The following is a 17,532-nucleotide window of genomic DNA, read 5'->3' as shown; positions in this document are numbered from 1 at the left end:
AATTTGGCGGGAAAACTCCTGATACATTTTTGGCGGGAAATACGTCTTCGCGTTTCTGTGATCCTGATACAAAATCGCAAAATTCGCTAAAAATTGTGTGACGAAGTTAAAATTTTAGATTATCTAATAGGATCGCAGAAATGCGAGGAGGTGTGCTGCTCCTAATACAAAAATGGCGGGAAAATTCAAATTTCAAATATTTGGCGGGAAAACTCCTGATACATTTTTGGCGGGAAATACCTCTTCGCGTTTCTGTGATCCTGGTACAAAATCATAAAATTTGTTGAATTTTAGTAGTGAATGAGGAGAAATTTACTAAGCGTACGTGCACAATAGTGGCGACATCTACCTCAAATATGTTACACTATCACAGAATAAAGTGTTCTCATTACCGGTTTCTGTTATCTACATTGACTGAGTTTAGACTTTTACGTACAGATGGCGTCTAATAAAAATTTTTGAAATAATTATAAGTATGAAATAAAGTAGAATTTTACATTTCCTTATTTAGAGTTCTTGAATTAATTATCCCGAATAATTAAATTATTTTTTTTACCACTATTGGACTTCAGGTTTTGTAACGGTTCTTAGCGACATCTATCAAGTATATGTTAAACTACTAGAGAATGCGTTACCTTCATTACAGGTTTCTGTTACTAATATCAGCTAAGTTTACCCTATAATGTATAGATGGCACAGACATAAAACAGTATACATGTTCCACATTTTTTATTTATTTATTTAATTTATTATTACAAAATTGTTTTACTTTACTAATTCTATATTAATATTAAAACTTGTTTTCTTTCTTTCTTTTAATAAGATGATACAGTTAATATAGGACATCATAAATAAAAACAAACATATTTATTTATAAAAAAAATATTTTTTACAATGTAACTTATAAAAGAGGATAATTCAGCATGACATCCTGCCTGGCCAATTCCAACAACATAGGATCGTCGAAGAACTTGTTGATTGAAACATCCTGACTCAATCCCTTTCTCCTTCTGGTCTTGATCATGAACTCCCTTGCCAGATGCGTCGCTGGTTGTGGCTCCAACGGCCTTATTATAATGGACTTATCCAGAGGATCTCCAGGAACAATCTAAACAAGGAAACAACCATTTAGATTGGCACTAATTAACATTATTTATTAGTAAATACCTGCCAATGATGGAACACAGAAAGGCAAAACGCTTGTCCTTGAGTGTGTGTCCTCAAATCAGTCTCAAAACCGAAACTGTCGATTGCTGGAATGAAGGCTTTAATCGTGTACAAAGGAGATCCGGGAACTGGGGCGTCTTGTGTGACGTGTCCTCTGCAAAACAAACAAATACATATAGTAACAATTTAAACGGCAAATAAATAATACGAACCTTCTTTTGGCTAACACGGTATAGACGGCCGAAACACAATCGGCTGGTGCCTGCACTTCGACGAACAAATAAGGCTCCATTAGTCTGGGGGTGGCCATCAGAAAGGCGGAATAAACCACCCTTCTGGCCGTGGGGATAATTTGTCCGCCGCCTCGGTGCAGTGGCTCCCCGGCTATCACCGCATCCAGTATTTTAAACTTGGTATTCCTTATGGGCTCCTCGCACAAAGGTCCCTCTCTGGTGCCCCACTGGAAGCCCTGCACTATGGAGTCCCTGACTGAACTCAACAAACCTTTATCTACTTCAGAGGGTAAAGTGTCGTCGACTAGAATGTTAGGTCCTGTGGTGTCCGGACCGAAGGCCCATATACTTCTGGCGGCCAACAAGTCCCAATCGTATTTGGTCTGGAAGAACTCCCCGAGTTTCTTCTTGTTCCAGCCTATTTGCACGTTCTCGTTTTCAATGTCTTCGGCCAACCCTTTCTCCAACGGTTCGGCGATCATTGTGAGCTTGTTCTTTTTGTTGGGCGTCTCGGCGAAGCACTTCAAACTCGAAGTCTCCACCACCGTCTCGCAGAAGGCCACAACCGGATCAGCAACTGGAAATCAATGTTTAACATCTAATTTATTTATGTTGTATTAATGGTTACCTTTGATATCAATTTCCGAGTACATCTTCCTTAGGTCGTGCATCACACAATCCAGATACAGCTCCCCAGTCCCTAAGACAACGTGTTCACCGCTTTCCTCCACCTTGGTCGTCAGCAGTGGGTAAGACTTGTTGACCTTCCTCAAGCCGTCCAACATTTTGGGCAACTCCGACGGGTTAACCGGCTCAACTGCTATCTTAATAATACTTTGGGTGTTGAACTTTAAGGGCCTGAAGATGTACAGGTCGTCGTAGATTGTTAAGTCGGCAATGGTGGCCGTCTTCACAATGCTTTGGTCTATGCCTTCTATTAAAACCCAGTTACCAGCTGGTACCCTATTCACCTCCACCTTGTAGCGGGATTCGTAAATCCACAGCCTTCCAATTGTGAGTATTCTGCTGTCCTCCTCGTCTTGCAACGTGTAGTTCTCCCCAAGGATCTTGACGTCGGTGCCTGCGTGTAAAGTGCCGCTCATGACTCGCCCCAGCACTTGGAAGAAGGTGCAATCCTCTGTGGGGTACATTTTGGAGCTGTGCACCATCAACATCCCATCCTGGTCACACTTAACCATGTCCTCATAAACTTTAGTATTACTGGGCCCAGTATAGATGTGATTGATCTTAGTCTTGGCGTTGTCCAGGGGACTTTTGATGTGCTCCACGCACATATTAACGAACCCAGAGAAGTCACCCAAGAATCGATTGCAGACGAGTCGCAGGAGGGGCCTGATGTTCAGCTTCATCTCACTTTTACTCAGTTTTATGCCCAGCTCATCTAGCACGTCAGCCAGGCTTGAATCCACGTCTCCAACCACTTGGGCAAATATTTTGTACAGTGGTTCCAGTATGAACTCGACGAAGCTACGCTGGGCCGAGTTGTGGGGGGCCTTTTTGGAGAATTTACGCCTAAAAATCAACGTTAATTAAACACAACTTAACGTAAAACACGAGGGAATAGTTACGTCTTGCTGTTGAAGTAAATGTCGCCCCATAAACGCTTAGAAAATTCCTCAATGTTGACCTCCCCAAAGTACAAGTTGTAGATGTTGGCGAAGGACTTAAGGGTGAAACAGATGCCGTATTGTGAGCTGGCGAAGCACACGTTCCCCATGACTGGTGAGACGATTTGGGGGTTGGCATCATCTGAGTACAACCTAAAATTAACCAACTATTAATTTAAAACTTAGTAATTTAGTTAGAAACATACGTCATTAGCCCATTAATTTCCTCAACAATGTGCCTTAGTTTGTAGTAGGCGTCCTGGGGTGGCAGCTTCAGCTCCAGAATTAGTCTGTCGATTTTGTTAATACAAATGGTGACTTGCATCTGTTCTTGCACCGCATGCTTTAGTAGCCTTTCGGTATTAAGCATGACGCCTTCGGCTGCATCCACAAACAGCACCACCCCATCACAAAGTCGCATTGCGGCCGTCACTTCATCGGAAAAGTTGACGTGCCCCGGCGTGTCGAAGATGTTCATCAAGTAGGACTTGTTCTTGATGTCAGGGAGTAAAAGTGTGACGGGCAACGACTTAATGGAGCAACCCCGCTCTTGCTCCGTGAAAAGTGTGTCCGTGTACCTCAGGTTTTTCTCCTCGTAATCTTGATACCCAGGGTGAGTTTGCCTGATGAGGCAGTCCACGAAGGTGGTTTTGCCATGGTGCAAGTGGCCAACTAGGGCCACATTTCTTATCAACGTTGTATTGTCCATCATGTCTGCCAAAAACCTAAAATACACACACGAGTTAATATTTAATATTAATCAAAGGGTGAACACTCACTCCATGTTATAAATGGTGTCGGGCAGATCTTGCTCTTTGATTTGGAATTTCTTCTTTTTAACCGGTTCAACTAGGGGAACATCGAGGGCTTGTGCGTCCTCCTCCTGCACTATAGTCTCCACGTCCGGCCCGTAAACTTGCAGCGCTGACGGATAATACTGTTTGTCTTCATGCAGTACAATAGCCATGGGTTGTGGGTCTTCATCCATTTGCTCCTCCTAGAAAACAACAAGTTAGGCATTTGTAGCCTTCATTTAGGCATCCACTTACATCGTAGTCTTGATGTTCATCCTCGTCCGGCGCCTCCGGCTCCTCCTCGACGTCATCGTCGCTGTCCAACTCCGGACCTATGTAATTGCCGAATTCGTCGTACAAATCGGCGTCCATGATTAAGAGTTTACTGAAAAGTACCGGCAAATATTATTTCTGTACTATTGCCTTTAACTTATATCACTTTGTTGTTTCCGAAGTAACACACTGTTGTGCACTCACTTTTATTTATTGTTTCACTGGTAAAACCCGTTGATTCTTGTAAAAACACCAAACAAACACTACGACACACTAACGTTGTGCATTTTTAGGTTAGCTTGCAGATAGTTTGTACGTTATGTAAATAAATTGGTAAACCTGCACTAGAAATCTTAATAAACAAAACCTACACACTATATACAAATTTAGGAAATTCACCCACAGAGGGCGCTATTTCGTTTAGTGACACCTTCTAGCAACAGCATAAAACAATAAAGACAGCATACAGATTTCTTATTAAATAGTTATGAACTATATATAGGGTGTTTCTAAAACATAAAATATTTAAAATTTAATTACAAAAGTTATTTTTTTCTATTATTATAGTAACTATTTCATTTAATTTGAACTATTAAAATATTTACTACAGTTGTTTTAAGTAGTAGTATTTAATATTTATTAATATATTTGGAAAATTAAACATATTGTATTGTTACAGAGTATTAAAAAAAACAAATTAAATAAAAATATAGATTTACTTTGTTAAAACAACATAAAATTGAGGCAAAAACATGTTGGAAAATTAAATTTAATGAGAAAACTACAATTTTTTATTATTCTACGGAATTAAAGATTAACTGAACTTGTTGAATTTCACCAAAGGTCAAATAATAAGTTTAAGGGAATTAAAAAACAAGCCCTTAAATTAAATACGTATATTTTCTAGTGAATACCTCCTACATTATTTTTTTATTTCCATACAGGAATTGCCCTAAATCTAAACATATATTTTTATATATACACTTAAAATTTTCAGGATGCTCATCTCCCAAAAAACAACATAGTCACATATATCTTAAACACTTATTTAAATTTTACAGTAGCAACATGTTCATATAAAATATAAATTACACAACAGAAGTAGTTAAAAAATATATTTAATATGTGTTTATAATTTTTGTTTAGTTAAATTTTTCAGTTAACGCCTCAACACCGAATCCGCGTCGCCAACGGACAACCTGCAGCCTTCGTAAAAGTGCAAACTGTCAATTGCCAAGAGTCGCCGAGACAAATTACTTAATAAATGATTTTTCCATTTGAACGGGGGATGCCGCCCGCCCTTCGGCCACCGCGCATACAAGTCGACAAGTTGGAGTGAAGAGATATGTGGGCGCCCCGATGGGCACGGCCGGTGACCGGAGCGCGGGACCAAAAACGACAAAAAGCACACCGAATCTCAACAAAACAAAGCACGAAACCAAAACGAATTTCTTGTTGTTGTAACGATACGTTTTTTCATATAGGCACTACAGTAGTTTTTTAAGGTTTCAAACACTAAACACTAAAGCCGCGACGTCCGGGCGCGTCCGCTTCCGTATTCCCCCAATAACCTTCCCGTCAGTTGCCTTTTAATTGTTGAGTTTTGGCGGACGCGCCTGAAACGTCATGGGTGTATTATATAAATTCTGAAATATTTTACAACAGTGATATATAGTTTTTAAAATGACACCAAACATGGGTGGGGTTTATGCGGGGCGCCCGCCCAAGTGAAACGACCTAACTCTAACCTAACGCATCGATCATCCAATTACCTAAATTCCGAAGGCGGGCTGCCCCGCTGGTTGCCGGGGAAGCCGGGGCTTCCCCGGCTAACAAAACCCACGCCCACTACGTGAAATAAAAAAATACATCTGTCTTGAAAATAATTCCAATCTGATACAACGGTTGTCCGTGGCACCAACAAAACCTGCACACACAAAAACGTCTCCTCCAATGTTCAACCAGCAAAGTTTCAGGACTGAAACAACGTGCGGTCTTGTCTGTGCAACGGCGCAACATTTAGATATGAAAAATACATTTATTAATATAGTTTTTGTGTCTAATTCTATTATATAAGCACACATATAGAATTTCAGCAGATAATCTCACATCTCGTCGTATTTTTTTTTTTAGAATTGTCGCACCCGAAACCGTGATTTACCCCCAAATCTACAACGGGCACTGAAAGTCCCCCTGGCCACCTTCGGTGGCTGAAGGCGACTTTCGGGGCACGTCGTGCGCTCCGTCACAAATTAAAAGTAGTCGTCCAATAAAATTTTCCAAAAACCGGAGTTCACCCTCCCTCCCACCATCAATCAGAAAACAACGCCCTCCAGTGTGTGTATGTGAAGATGCCTTAGTCACTAAAAAATATAAAAAAATTGCACCCCATTTTTGGAAAATTTTCTTATTTTTTGACCCTTACACGCTAAATTTTATATTATACAGTACACATTTAATCATAACAATATAATTATTTAACATTATATTATCACAAAAAATACTTCTTAGTCTCCACCGAAGAGATTTTATAAGTCGGCCCCGGCCCCCAACCGCCACAAACCCTTAAATCAATTAATTTAAGGGTTGGTGGCTCGATGGGTGGTCAGGGCACGGTATGCAGTTCGTTATATCAAAAAATGAATTGAATAATCCACGAGAGAAACAAATTCTTGCTTTGGCAAAAAAGATTTACCCCAAAGTGTGCAAATTGGTACTTTTTTGTTGTTAATTAATACTGTTTTTGGCCATGTTTTGGTGTGCCGTGCAATTTTCCACTAAAAAACCGAAATAAAACCGATGATAAATCTGCGCAAACCTTGTTAATTACTGTTGCCGAAAATCAATTATTTAAAAGGTTGCTGATGGATTTGCACACTTTTATCGAAAAATTATTGTCGTTTTCCATTGTGTGTGGTTGTTGGATTGAAGCCGACCGAAGTAAATGAATCGCAAAAACTGAAAACTTAACGGATGAACGGAAGGTAAGTTCAAATGATGGTATAGCGGGTTGAAGTGAAGATTTGTGCTTTCGAATTGTGTTTGTAACATGCCATTCTGATTACCAAAAAGGATTTTTACGTTTGTTTTACTTTTTTTAAATTCAAATATTTGTTGGTTTGTTATACTTGGTTTTGTGCAGAGATCGTCTATTCAGGTTTGAGTCGGTGCCACTGGACGATGGTCTGGCGTGGTTTCGTGATCATGTCCTGCCAATGTTTCGTCTCGCTGGCGCCTGATCCGTTTTTACCTAAAAATTACAATTCGTTAAACATTGTTAAATAAATTAGTTAACAGATGTCGCATCATTAACAGGGGAATCACCTACAACTTTTTCTAAAGTTCCAGAGCAGTTTTTAAAGGCCAGTACGAAACCAAAATTAATTTTATCATAATTTAAATGAATTTAATTATACGTTACAAATTGTTGGACGAATTCGTCGACAGATGTCTTATTATTATCAGGGGAATCACCTACAACTTTTTCTAAAGTTCCAGAGCACTTTTTAAAGGCCAAGATGAAACAAAAATTAATTTTATCATAATTTAAATGAATTTAGTTATACGTTACAAATTGTTGGAGGAATTCGTAGACAGATGCCTTATTATTAAGAGGGGAATCACCTACAACTTTTTCTAAAATCCAGAACAGTTTTTAAAGGCAACTACGAAACCAAAATTAATTTTAACATAATTTAAATGAATTTAATTATATGTTACAAATTGTTGGACGAATTCGTCGACAGATGTCTTATTATTAACAGGGGTGTCACCCACAACTTTTTCTAAAGTTTCAGAGCAGTTTTTAAAGGCCAGTACGAAACCAAAATTAATTTTATCATAATTTAAATGAATTTAATTGTACGTTACAAATTGTTGGACGAATTCGTCGTCAGATGTCTTATTATTAACAGGGGAATCCCTGCAACTTTTTCTAAAGTCCCAGAGCAGTTTTTAAAGGCCAGTAAGAAGCCAAAATTAATTTTATCATAATTTAAATGAATTTAATTATACGTTACAAATTGTTGGACGAATTCGTCGACAGTTGTCTTATTATTAACAGGGGAATCACCTACAACTCTTTCTAAAGTTCGAGAGCAGTTTTTAAAGGCCAGTACGAAACCAAAATTAATTTTATCATAATTTAAATGAATTTAATTATATGTTACACATTGCTGGACGAATTCTTGGACAGATGTCTTATTATTAACAGGGGAATCACCTACAACTTTTTCTAAAGTTCCAGAGCAGTTTTTAAAGGCCAGTACGAAACCAAAATTAATTTTATCATAATTTAAATGAATTTAATTGTACGTTACAAATTGTTGGATGAATTCGTCGTCAGATGTCTTATTATTAACAGGGGAATCACCTACAACTTTTTCTAAAGTCCCAGAGCAGTTTTTAAAGGCCAGTACGAAGCCAAAATTAATTTTATCATAATTTAAATGAATTTAATTATACGTTACAAATTGTTGGACGAATTCTTCGACAGATGTCTTATTATTAACAGGGGAATCACCTACAACTTTTTCTAAAGTTCCAGAGCAGTTTTTAAAGGCCAGTACGAAACCAAAATTAATTTTCTCATAATTTAAATGAATTTAATTATACGTTACAAATTGTTGGACGAATTCGTCGACAGATGTCTTATTATTAACATGGGAATCACCTACAACTTTTTCTAAAGTTCCAGAGCAGTTTTTAAAGGTCAGTACGAATCCAAAATTAATTTTGACATAATTTAAATGAATTTAATTATACGTTACAAATTGTTGGACGAATTTGTCGACAGATGTCTTATTATTAACAGGGGAATCACCTACAACTCTTTCTAAAGTTCCAGAGCAGTTTTTAAAGGCCAGTACGAAACCAAAATTAATTTTATCATAATTTAAATGAATTTAATTATACGTTACAAATTGTTGGACGAATTCGTCGACAGATGTCTTATTATTAACAGGGGAATCACCTACAACTTTTTCTAAAGTTCCAGAGCAGTTTTTAAAAGCCAGTACGATGCCATAATTAATTTTATCATAATTTAAATGAATTTAATTATATGTTACAAATTGTTGGACGAATTCTTGGACAGATGTCTTATTATTAACAGGGGAATCACCTACACCTACTTTTTGTAGTTCCAGGACAATTTTTGTCATATCAAAATGATATTTAAATTATAAATAAAATTAAATGAAGTTTTACAACCACCTTAATTACAAACAGAACTATTAAGAAAGTATTACTTTATCTAAATTGCGTATAAATTCGATTGTAACAATTATAAAACAAAGAAAATGCACATTTAAAATTAAAGAAGTACCTCCAGATTAATTAACTGCGGACAAAAGTTGCTGACAACTCATTCCAATTATCAGATAAGCAAAGATCCACCAAAAAAAAAAAAAGAATATGAATCTGAATTGAAATAAATGGCATTCGCCTTTTAGTAACTTTTTAATGGTTCGTTCGAAATGGATGGTTGCGTTTTTGTTGCAACTCCCTTTTAATAGCCAAGTCGAAAAAGAAAAACTAAAAACGTTCACAATATCCCGGATCTAATGGCCCGGAGGGGTGGAAATATGAAAGCTAAAAGCGTTTCACTTTGAATTTATAAATCCAACATGGTATTGCAGGGATTGATTCGAGTTAGCGTTACATAACGTACACCCAAGCAATTATAAATTAATTATCGTCATAAAGGATCGTTCCAATCGGAGTGTTCCTGCTGATACTGCTGAAAAGTCTATGACATGCCTTAACATTAATAGGGGAATCACCGACAACTTTAATAAAGCACAGATTCGCCGACAGATGTCTCATTGTTAACAGGGGAAGCACCCACGCCTTCTTCCAAAGTTCCAGAGCAGCAAAATATTCCGGACTCGACTGATTAACAAATTAATTACCGGCCAAAAGGATCCTTCCTATCAGCTCGTTTCTGCCGATGTTGTCGAAGTCCATGACCATCACGTCCAACGAGCACTCCCTGATCTTCTCCCAGGGCACGTTGAACGAGAAGGTGTCGTTGAACACCGGATTCAGCGTGCACTTGAACACCGCCGTCTTGCGCTTCTCGATCCGCTTGTCGCCGAACTGCAGCCACACCTTCACGTACGGATCTAAGACCAAAACGATAATTACAAGAACAAATGAAGAGTTGAGGGAATCTCACCTGATTTCCCGTTGATGTCCTTCGCCTTCAAGTTCCGGGCTTTGAGCAATGTTAGGGTCAGGATGCTGTTGCTCGGGTGGTAGCACAGCGACGTCAGCAGTTCGCCGCACTTGTCTTTGGCCGGCGGCTTCAGCGCCTTCCAGAACGACGGCTTCTCGCTCAGGTCCACCTATTAAAAATGTCACGTCTTTTAGTCTACACATAACATATTTTATCGGACTGGAATTGGCAACGTTAAGCTAATTAGAATGGAACTAATGGATGTCACAAATTGTCTAGATTAAAATTGGATTTTTGTGCCAAGAGTCGGCAGAAAATTATGTATCTTGGCAACGCTACGACGGCGAAATTTAATTGGATTTGATTATCCTTCGGTTTGGAAAGTTTTACGAACTTTTATTAAATTGTTGATGTTTATTAAATGTACACTTTGTCTTGTAATATTTTCATAAAAGCTTACGATAACGTTGGGAGTTAGGAACTGTCCAAAAAGTTAGTTTATTATTGGAAAAAGTGGTCGAAAACTTTTTATATCATTTGTCAAAATACAAATTAAATAAACAAGCACTAATTATTGTTTTTAATCACACCTTTAATAAGTTCATTAACAAGGGAAATACAGACAATTTTTTCTGTGGTTCCAGAGGAGTTTTTAAATGCCAGTAAGAAACCAAAAATAATTTTATCATCATTAAAATTATTTTAATTAAACGTTACAAATTCTTGGACAAAATCGTCGACGGATTATTAGTGGTATGGTGTTATAATTTCACTATTTGCCTTAAATTAATATACGTTGGTGCATCCACCATTTTTTAAAATATATTATTACTATATAAATTATAGTAATGTTAGTGCTTCAGATGCTTACAGATAGAGTTAAAATATTCAGTATTTCAGTACCTAAAAACCTCCAAATAGTCATTTCCTTTTACTTGGTAAATGGAGTTATAAATTCACTATTTTCCTTAAATTAATATATGTTGGCGCATCCACCATTTTTTTAAAAATATATTATTTATTACATTATAAACAACTTTTTTAAATTTCATTTGATTATAATTCCTAAATTATAGTAATGTTAGTGCTTCAGGTGCCCATATCCAGTATTTCAGTACCTAAAAACCTCCAAATAGTCATTTCCTTTTACTTGGTAAATGATGTTATAATTTCACTATTTGCTTAAGTTAATATACATTGGTGCATCCACCATTTTTTAACATTACAATAACATAAATGAATTTGTTGACAGATGTCTTATTATTAACAGGAGAATCACCTACAACTTTTTCTAAAGTTCCAGAACAGTTTTTAAAGGCGAGTACGAAACCAAAATTAATTTTATCATAATTTAAATGAATTTAAATATATGTTATAAATTGTTGGACGAATTCGTCGACAGATGTCTTATTATTAACAGGGGAATCACCTACAACTTTTTCCAGAAGTACCAGAACAGTTTTTAAAGGCCAGTACGAAACCAAAATTAATTTTATCATAATTTAAATGAATTTAATTATATGTTACAAATTGTTGGACGAATTCGTCGACAAATGTCTTATTATTAACAGGGGAATCACCTACAACTTTTTCCAGAAGAAGTTCCAGAACAGTTTTTAAAGGCCAATACGAAACCAAAATTAATTTTATCATAATTTAAATGAATTTAATTATATGTTACAAATTGTTGGACGAATTCGTCGACAAATGTCTTATTATTAACAGGGGAATCACCTACAACTTTTTCCAGAAGAAGTTTCAGAACAGTTTTTAAAGGCCAGTACGAAACCAAAATTAATTTTACCATAATTTAAATGAATTTAAATATATGTTATAAATTGTTGGACGAATTCGTCGACAGATGTCTTATTATTAACAGGGGAATCACCTACAACTTTTTCCAGAAGTACCAGAACAGTTTTTAAAGGCCAGTACGAAACCAAAATTAATTTTATCATAATTTAAATGAATTTAATTATATGTTACAAATTGTTGGACGAATTCGTCGACAAATGTCTTATTATTAACAGGGGAATCACCTACAACTTTTTCCAGAAGAAGTTCCAGAACAGTTTTTAAAGGCCAATACGAAACCAAAATTAATTTTATCATAATTTAAATGAATTTAATTATATGTTACAAATTGTTGGACGAATTCGTCGACAAATGTCTTATTATTAACAGGGGAATCACCTACAACTTTTTCCAGAAGAAGTTTCAGAACAGTTTTTAAAGGCCAGTACGAAACCAAAATTAATTTTACCATAATTTAAATGAATTTAAATATATGTTATAAATTGTTGGACGAATTCGTCGACAGATGTCTTATTATTAACAGGGGAATCACCTACAACTTTTTCCAGAAGTACCAGAACAGTTTTTAAAGGCCAGTACGAAACTAAAATTAATTTTATCATAATTTAAATGAATTTAAATATATGTTACAAATTGTTGGACGAATTCGTCGACAAATGTCTTATTATTAACAGGGGAATCACCTACAACTTTTTCAAAAGTTCCAGACCAGTTTTTAAAGGCCAGTACGAAACCAAAATTAATTTTATCATAATTTAAATGAATTTAATTATACGTTACAAATTGTTGGACGAATTCGTCGACAGATGTTTTAATATTAACAGGGAAATCACCTACAACTTTTTCTAAAGTTCCAGAGCAGCTTTTAAAGGTCAGTATGAAACCAAAATTAACTTTATCATAATTTAAATGAATTTAATTATATGTTACAAATTGTTGGACGAATTCGTCGATAGATGTCTTATTATTAACAAGGGAATCACCTACAACTTTTTCTAAAGTTCCAGAGCAGCTTTTAAAGGTCAGTATGAAACCAAAATTAACTTTATCATAATTTAAATGAATTTAATTATACGTTACAAATTGTTGGATGAATTTGTCGACAGATGTCTTATTATTAACATGGGAATCACCTACAATTTTTTCCAGAAGAAGTTCCAGAACAGTTTTTAAAGGCCAGTACGAAACCAAAATTAATTTTATCATAATTTAAATGAATTTAATTATATGTTACAAATTGTTGGACGAAGTCGTCGACATATGTCTTTATTATTAACAAGGGAATCACCTATAACTTTTTCTAAAGTTCCGGAGCAGGTTTTAAAGGCCAGTACGAACCCAAAACTAATTTTATCATAATTTCGTAATAGTTTCCAAAGACCATTATTTAACAAAATATAATTAATTTAAAACATTTTTAACATATTATTGGGTAAAATCACTTAACATTAGCCGGGGAATCACCGACCACTTTTACTGGAAGCTATACAGACTGCACAAAAAGTTAATTTAGGACAGCAAAAATACCCGTAAACATTCCATGCCGTTTGTCAAAGTACAAATTGCCACAAATCAAACACTAATTACAGCTTTTAATCACGCCGCCAATAAAAACATAAACCCGACAGCAAAATCTGAATATAACTTAAAAGTAACCGGGCTGGAAAACTAATTCCGTAAAGTACATACGAACGTTAATTACGAAACGTAAAAAAAAACACAAAAAGCGCCATTGCGAACACATAACCCACGACATAATTAAACACCGAATCGCTTTTAACGCATCCCTTAACCCGTGAGCATTAGATCAGCTCGTGCGAAACGCAATTATTATTACACCGGCTTAATTAATTACACTGTCTGTTCGATTAGTAAACTTTCTCGAAACTCCAAACGCAATTACTCAACACTTTTTTTATAGTTTTGACGTTGCACTTCAGTCTTAAAACTCCAGCCCGACTGCGAGAGGACAAAAAGGATTTTTAATCTGCGAAATTAAACGTCCGGAACGTCTGAAAAGTGATTGAGCGTCGCCATTTCCACGTCCGGGACGAATTAAAAGCCCGTTTCGATTTCCCCTTATTGCTCGAGTGAAATTTTTAATAACTTTACCTGGCACAGCGGCAGGAAGACCTCGCCGATGGAGTCGTCGCGTGAAAACCGGTCGTAGTCGAAGACGTGCAGGTGCAGCACCCTCGACTGCAGCTTCTGGATCGGGAAGCCCTCGAAGTAGAACGTCTCGTTCCAGCGTGGGTTCAGCGTTCGCCGTTTGATCTTCGTCTCCAGTCGGTGCTTCTTGTCGGGGAGCAGCGTCACCCTCACGTACGGATCGCTAGTGCCCGACAAATCTTTCGCCGGCAATTCTTTACCCTAAACAAAAACAACAACATTAATTCTGCTCATTAGAAGATAGTGCGTAGTCTCAACGAAACAGCCGAGTTACTCTACTCGTTGCTAGGTGGCGCCCCGCAAAAAACACCCTCAATATACCCCAGAACATAGAAACTAATATAAGGATTCCAGGTACTCAACCGAAGCTCCATTTGCATGTTAATCCCTGCGAAACTTTAAATAGTAAAAGTTTCCCGGAGCCGAATGTGGTAAACAGCCCGGGGATATTTCCTTTAGAGTATGTAAATACGGGACGCGGAACGTTTGAGTGCCCACTTTTTTCCTTCCCGGTTACGTGGGTATGTGGAGGTTTCCTCTTGTTTAAAGGAGGCAATTCGGGCTTTGGATTTAAGTGTTGGAGTTTATGTTGGATGGAACCAAATAAATTCGTTTTAGTGTTGGATTAGATGCATACAAGGAGTTTTTCAATCATACTTTGTTAAAACTTCATGGCTTGAATTTGTTATTGTAATGCTAATGCTGTAAAGTTTCCCAGTTTAATTTAATTATTCGCCACATATTGGATTACTTATTATTATTGTTGGTTGGATATGATCGTCGACAGATGTCTTAACATCAAGAGAGGTATCATAGACAACTTTATATTAAGTTTCAGAGTAGTTTTCAAAGACCATTACGTAAGTAATTGAGTTGAATCATAATTTAAATGAATTTAATTTTATGTTACAAATTGTTAGATAAATTCGTCGACAGATGTCTTTTTATTAACAAGGAAATCACTTACAACTTTTTCTAAAATTCCAGAGTAGTTTTTAAAGGCCAGTACGAAGTCAAAGTTAATTTTATCATAATTTAAATGAATTTAATTATACGTTACAAATTGTTAGACGAATTCGTCGACAGATGTCTTATTATTAATAGGGGAATCACCTACAACTCTTTCTAAAGTTTTTAAAGGCCAGAACGAAACCAAAATTAATTTTATCATAATTTAAATGATTTTAACTATACGTTACAAATTGTTGGACGAATTCGTCGACAGATGTCTTATTATTAACAGGGGAATCACCTACAAATTTTTCTAAAGTTCCAGAGCAGTTTTTAAAGGCCAGTACGAAACCAAAATTAATTTTATCACAATTTAAATGAATTTAATTATACGTTACAAATTGTTGGACGAATTCGTCGTCAGATGTCTTATTATTATCAGGGGAATCACATGCAACTTTTTCTAAAGTTCCAGAGCAGTTTTTAAAGGCCAGTACGAAGCCAAATTTAATTTTATTATAATTTAAATGAATTTAATTATACGTTACAAATTGTTAGACGAATTCGTCGACAGATGTTTTATTATTAACAGGGGAATCACCGACAACTTTCTCTAAAGTTCCAGAGCAGTTTTTAAAGGCCAGTACGAAACCAAAATTAATTTTATCATAATTTAAATAAATTTAATTATACGTTACAAATTGTTGGACGAATTCGTCGACATATGTCTTATTATTAACAGGGGAATCACCTACAACTCTTTCTAAAGTTTTTAAAGGCCAGAACGAAACCAAAATTAATTTTATCATAATTTAAATGATTTTAACTATACGTTACAAATTGTTGGACGAATTCGTCGACAGATGTCTTATTATTAACAGGGGAATCACCTACAAATTTTTCTAAAGTTCCAGAGCAGTTTTTAAAGGCCAGTACGAAACCAAAATTAATTTTATCACAATTTAAATGAATTTAATTATACGTTACAAATTGTTGGACGAATTCGTCGTCAGATGTCTTATTATTATCAGGGGAATCACATGCAACTTTTTCTAAAGTTCCAGAGCAGTTTTTAAAGGCCAGTACGAAGCCAAATTTAATTTTATTATAATTTAAATGAATTTAATTATACGTTACAAATTGTTAGACGAATTCGTCGACAGATGTTTTATTATTAACAGGGGAATCACCGACAACTTTCTCTAAAGTTCCAGAGCAGTTTTTAAAGGCCAGTACGAAACCAAAATTAATTTTATCATAATTTAAATAAATTTAATTATACGTTACAAATTGTTGGACGAATTCGTCGACATATGTCTTATTATTAACAGGGGAATCACCTACAACTTTTTCTAAAGTTCCAGAGCAATTTTTAAAGGCCAGTACGAAGCCAAATTTAATTTTATCATAATTTAAATGAATTTAATTATACGTTACAAATTGTTGGACGAATTCATCGACATATGTCTTATTATTAACAGGGGAATCACCTACAACTTTTTCTAAAGTTCCAGAGCAGTTTTTAAAGGCCAGTACGAAACCAAAATTAATTTTATCATAATTTAAATGAATTTAATTATACGTTACAAATTGTTGGACGAATTCGTCGACAGATGTCTTATTATTAACAGGGGAATCACCTACAACTTTTTCTAAAGTTCCAGAGCAGTTTTTAAAGGCCAGTACGAAACCAAAATTAATTTTATCATAATTTAAATGAATTTAATTATACGTTACAAATTGTTGGACGAATTCGTCGACAGATATCTTATTATTAACAGGGGAATCACCTACAACTTTTTCTAAGGTTCCAGAGCAATTTTTAAAGGCCAGTACGAAGCCAAATTTAATTTTATAATAATTTAAATGAATTTAATTATACGTTACAAATTGTTGGACGAATTCATCGACAGATGTCTTATTATTAACAGGGGAATCACCTACAACTTTTTCTAAAGTTCCACAGCAGTTTTTAAAGGCCAGAACGAAACTAAAGTTAATTTTATCATAATTTAAATGAATTTAATTATACGTTACAAATTGTTGGACGAATTCGTCGATAGATGTCTTATTATTAACAGGGGAATCACCTACAACTTTTTCTAAAGTTCCACAGCAGTTTTTAAAGGCCAGAACGAAACTAAAGTTAATTTTATCATAATTTAAATGAATTTAATTATACGTTACAAATTGTTGGACGAATTCGTCGATAGATGTCTTATTATTAACAGGGGAATCACCTACAACTTTTTCTAAAGTTCCACAGCAGTTTTTAAAGGCCAGAACGAAACTAAAGTTAATTTTATCATAATTTAAATGAATTT

General features: G+C 35.6%; 2 protein-coding genes across 5 annotated transcripts in view; both read right to left on the bottom strand.

Annotated features, from left to right (window-relative positions):
- Positions 1 to 852: 852 nt before the first annotated feature.
- LOC109594995 (116 kDa U5 small nuclear ribonucleoprotein component) lies at positions 853 to 4,380 on the bottom strand. The gene is made up of 9 exons (XM_049968498.1): positions 4,300 to 4,380; positions 4,078 to 4,207; positions 3,808 to 4,025; positions 3,235 to 3,753; positions 2,990 to 3,181; positions 2,029 to 2,933; positions 1,380 to 1,977; positions 1,168 to 1,321; positions 853 to 1,108 (listed from the first exon to the last, which is right to left on the bottom strand). The coding sequence occupies exons 2-9, from the start codon at positions 4,192 to 4,194 to the stop codon at positions 902 to 904; spliced, it is 2,910 nt and encodes a 969-aa protein (XP_049824455.1). The 5' UTR covers positions 4,195 to 4,207; positions 4,300 to 4,380; the 3' UTR covers positions 853 to 901.
- Positions 4,381 to 4,976: 596 nt separating this feature from the next.
- LOC109594996 (synaptotagmin-7) overlaps positions 4,977 to 17,532 on the bottom strand; it is a 123,013-nt gene continuing 110,457 nt past the window's right edge. For all 4 annotated transcript variants that reach the window (XM_020010267.2, XM_020010269.2, XM_020010271.2 and 1 more), the window contains 4 exons: positions 14,201 to 14,458; positions 10,274 to 10,442; positions 10,008 to 10,220; positions 4,977 to 7,345 (listed from right to left, as the gene is read on the bottom strand). In XM_020010267.2, coding sequence (XP_019865826.1) covers positions 7,245 to 7,345; positions 10,008 to 10,220; positions 10,274 to 10,442; positions 14,201 to 14,458 — 741 coding nt within the window. In that variant the 3' untranslated portion in view covers positions 4,977 to 7,244. The remainder of the gene's footprint in view (positions 7,346 to 10,007; positions 10,221 to 10,273; positions 10,443 to 14,200; positions 14,459 to 17,532) is intronic.

Source organism: Aethina tumida, chromosome 6 (genome assembly GCF_024364675.1).
Source record: "Aethina tumida isolate Nest 87 chromosome 6, icAetTumi1.1, whole genome shotgun sequence".
Taxonomy (NCBI): Eukaryota; Metazoa; Arthropoda; class Insecta; order Coleoptera; family Nitidulidae; genus Aethina; species Aethina tumida.
Note: the sequence above shows the minus strand (reverse complement) of the source record. Positions and strands in the feature narration are given on the sequence as shown.

Coding starts and splice junctions, on each gene's coding strand:
- LOC109594995 (XM_049968498.1), bottom strand. CDS start 4,194: ATGGACGCCGATTTGTACGACGAATTCGGCAATTACATAGGTCCGGAG. Junction 2,934..2,989: donor ATTTACTTCAACAGCAAGAC/GTAACTATTCCC, acceptor GTTGATTTTTAG/GCGTAAATTCTCCAAAAAGG. Junction 1,978..2,028: donor CTCGGAAATTGATATCAAAG/GTAACCATTAAT, acceptor ATTGATTTCCAG/TTGCTGATCCGGTTGTGGCC.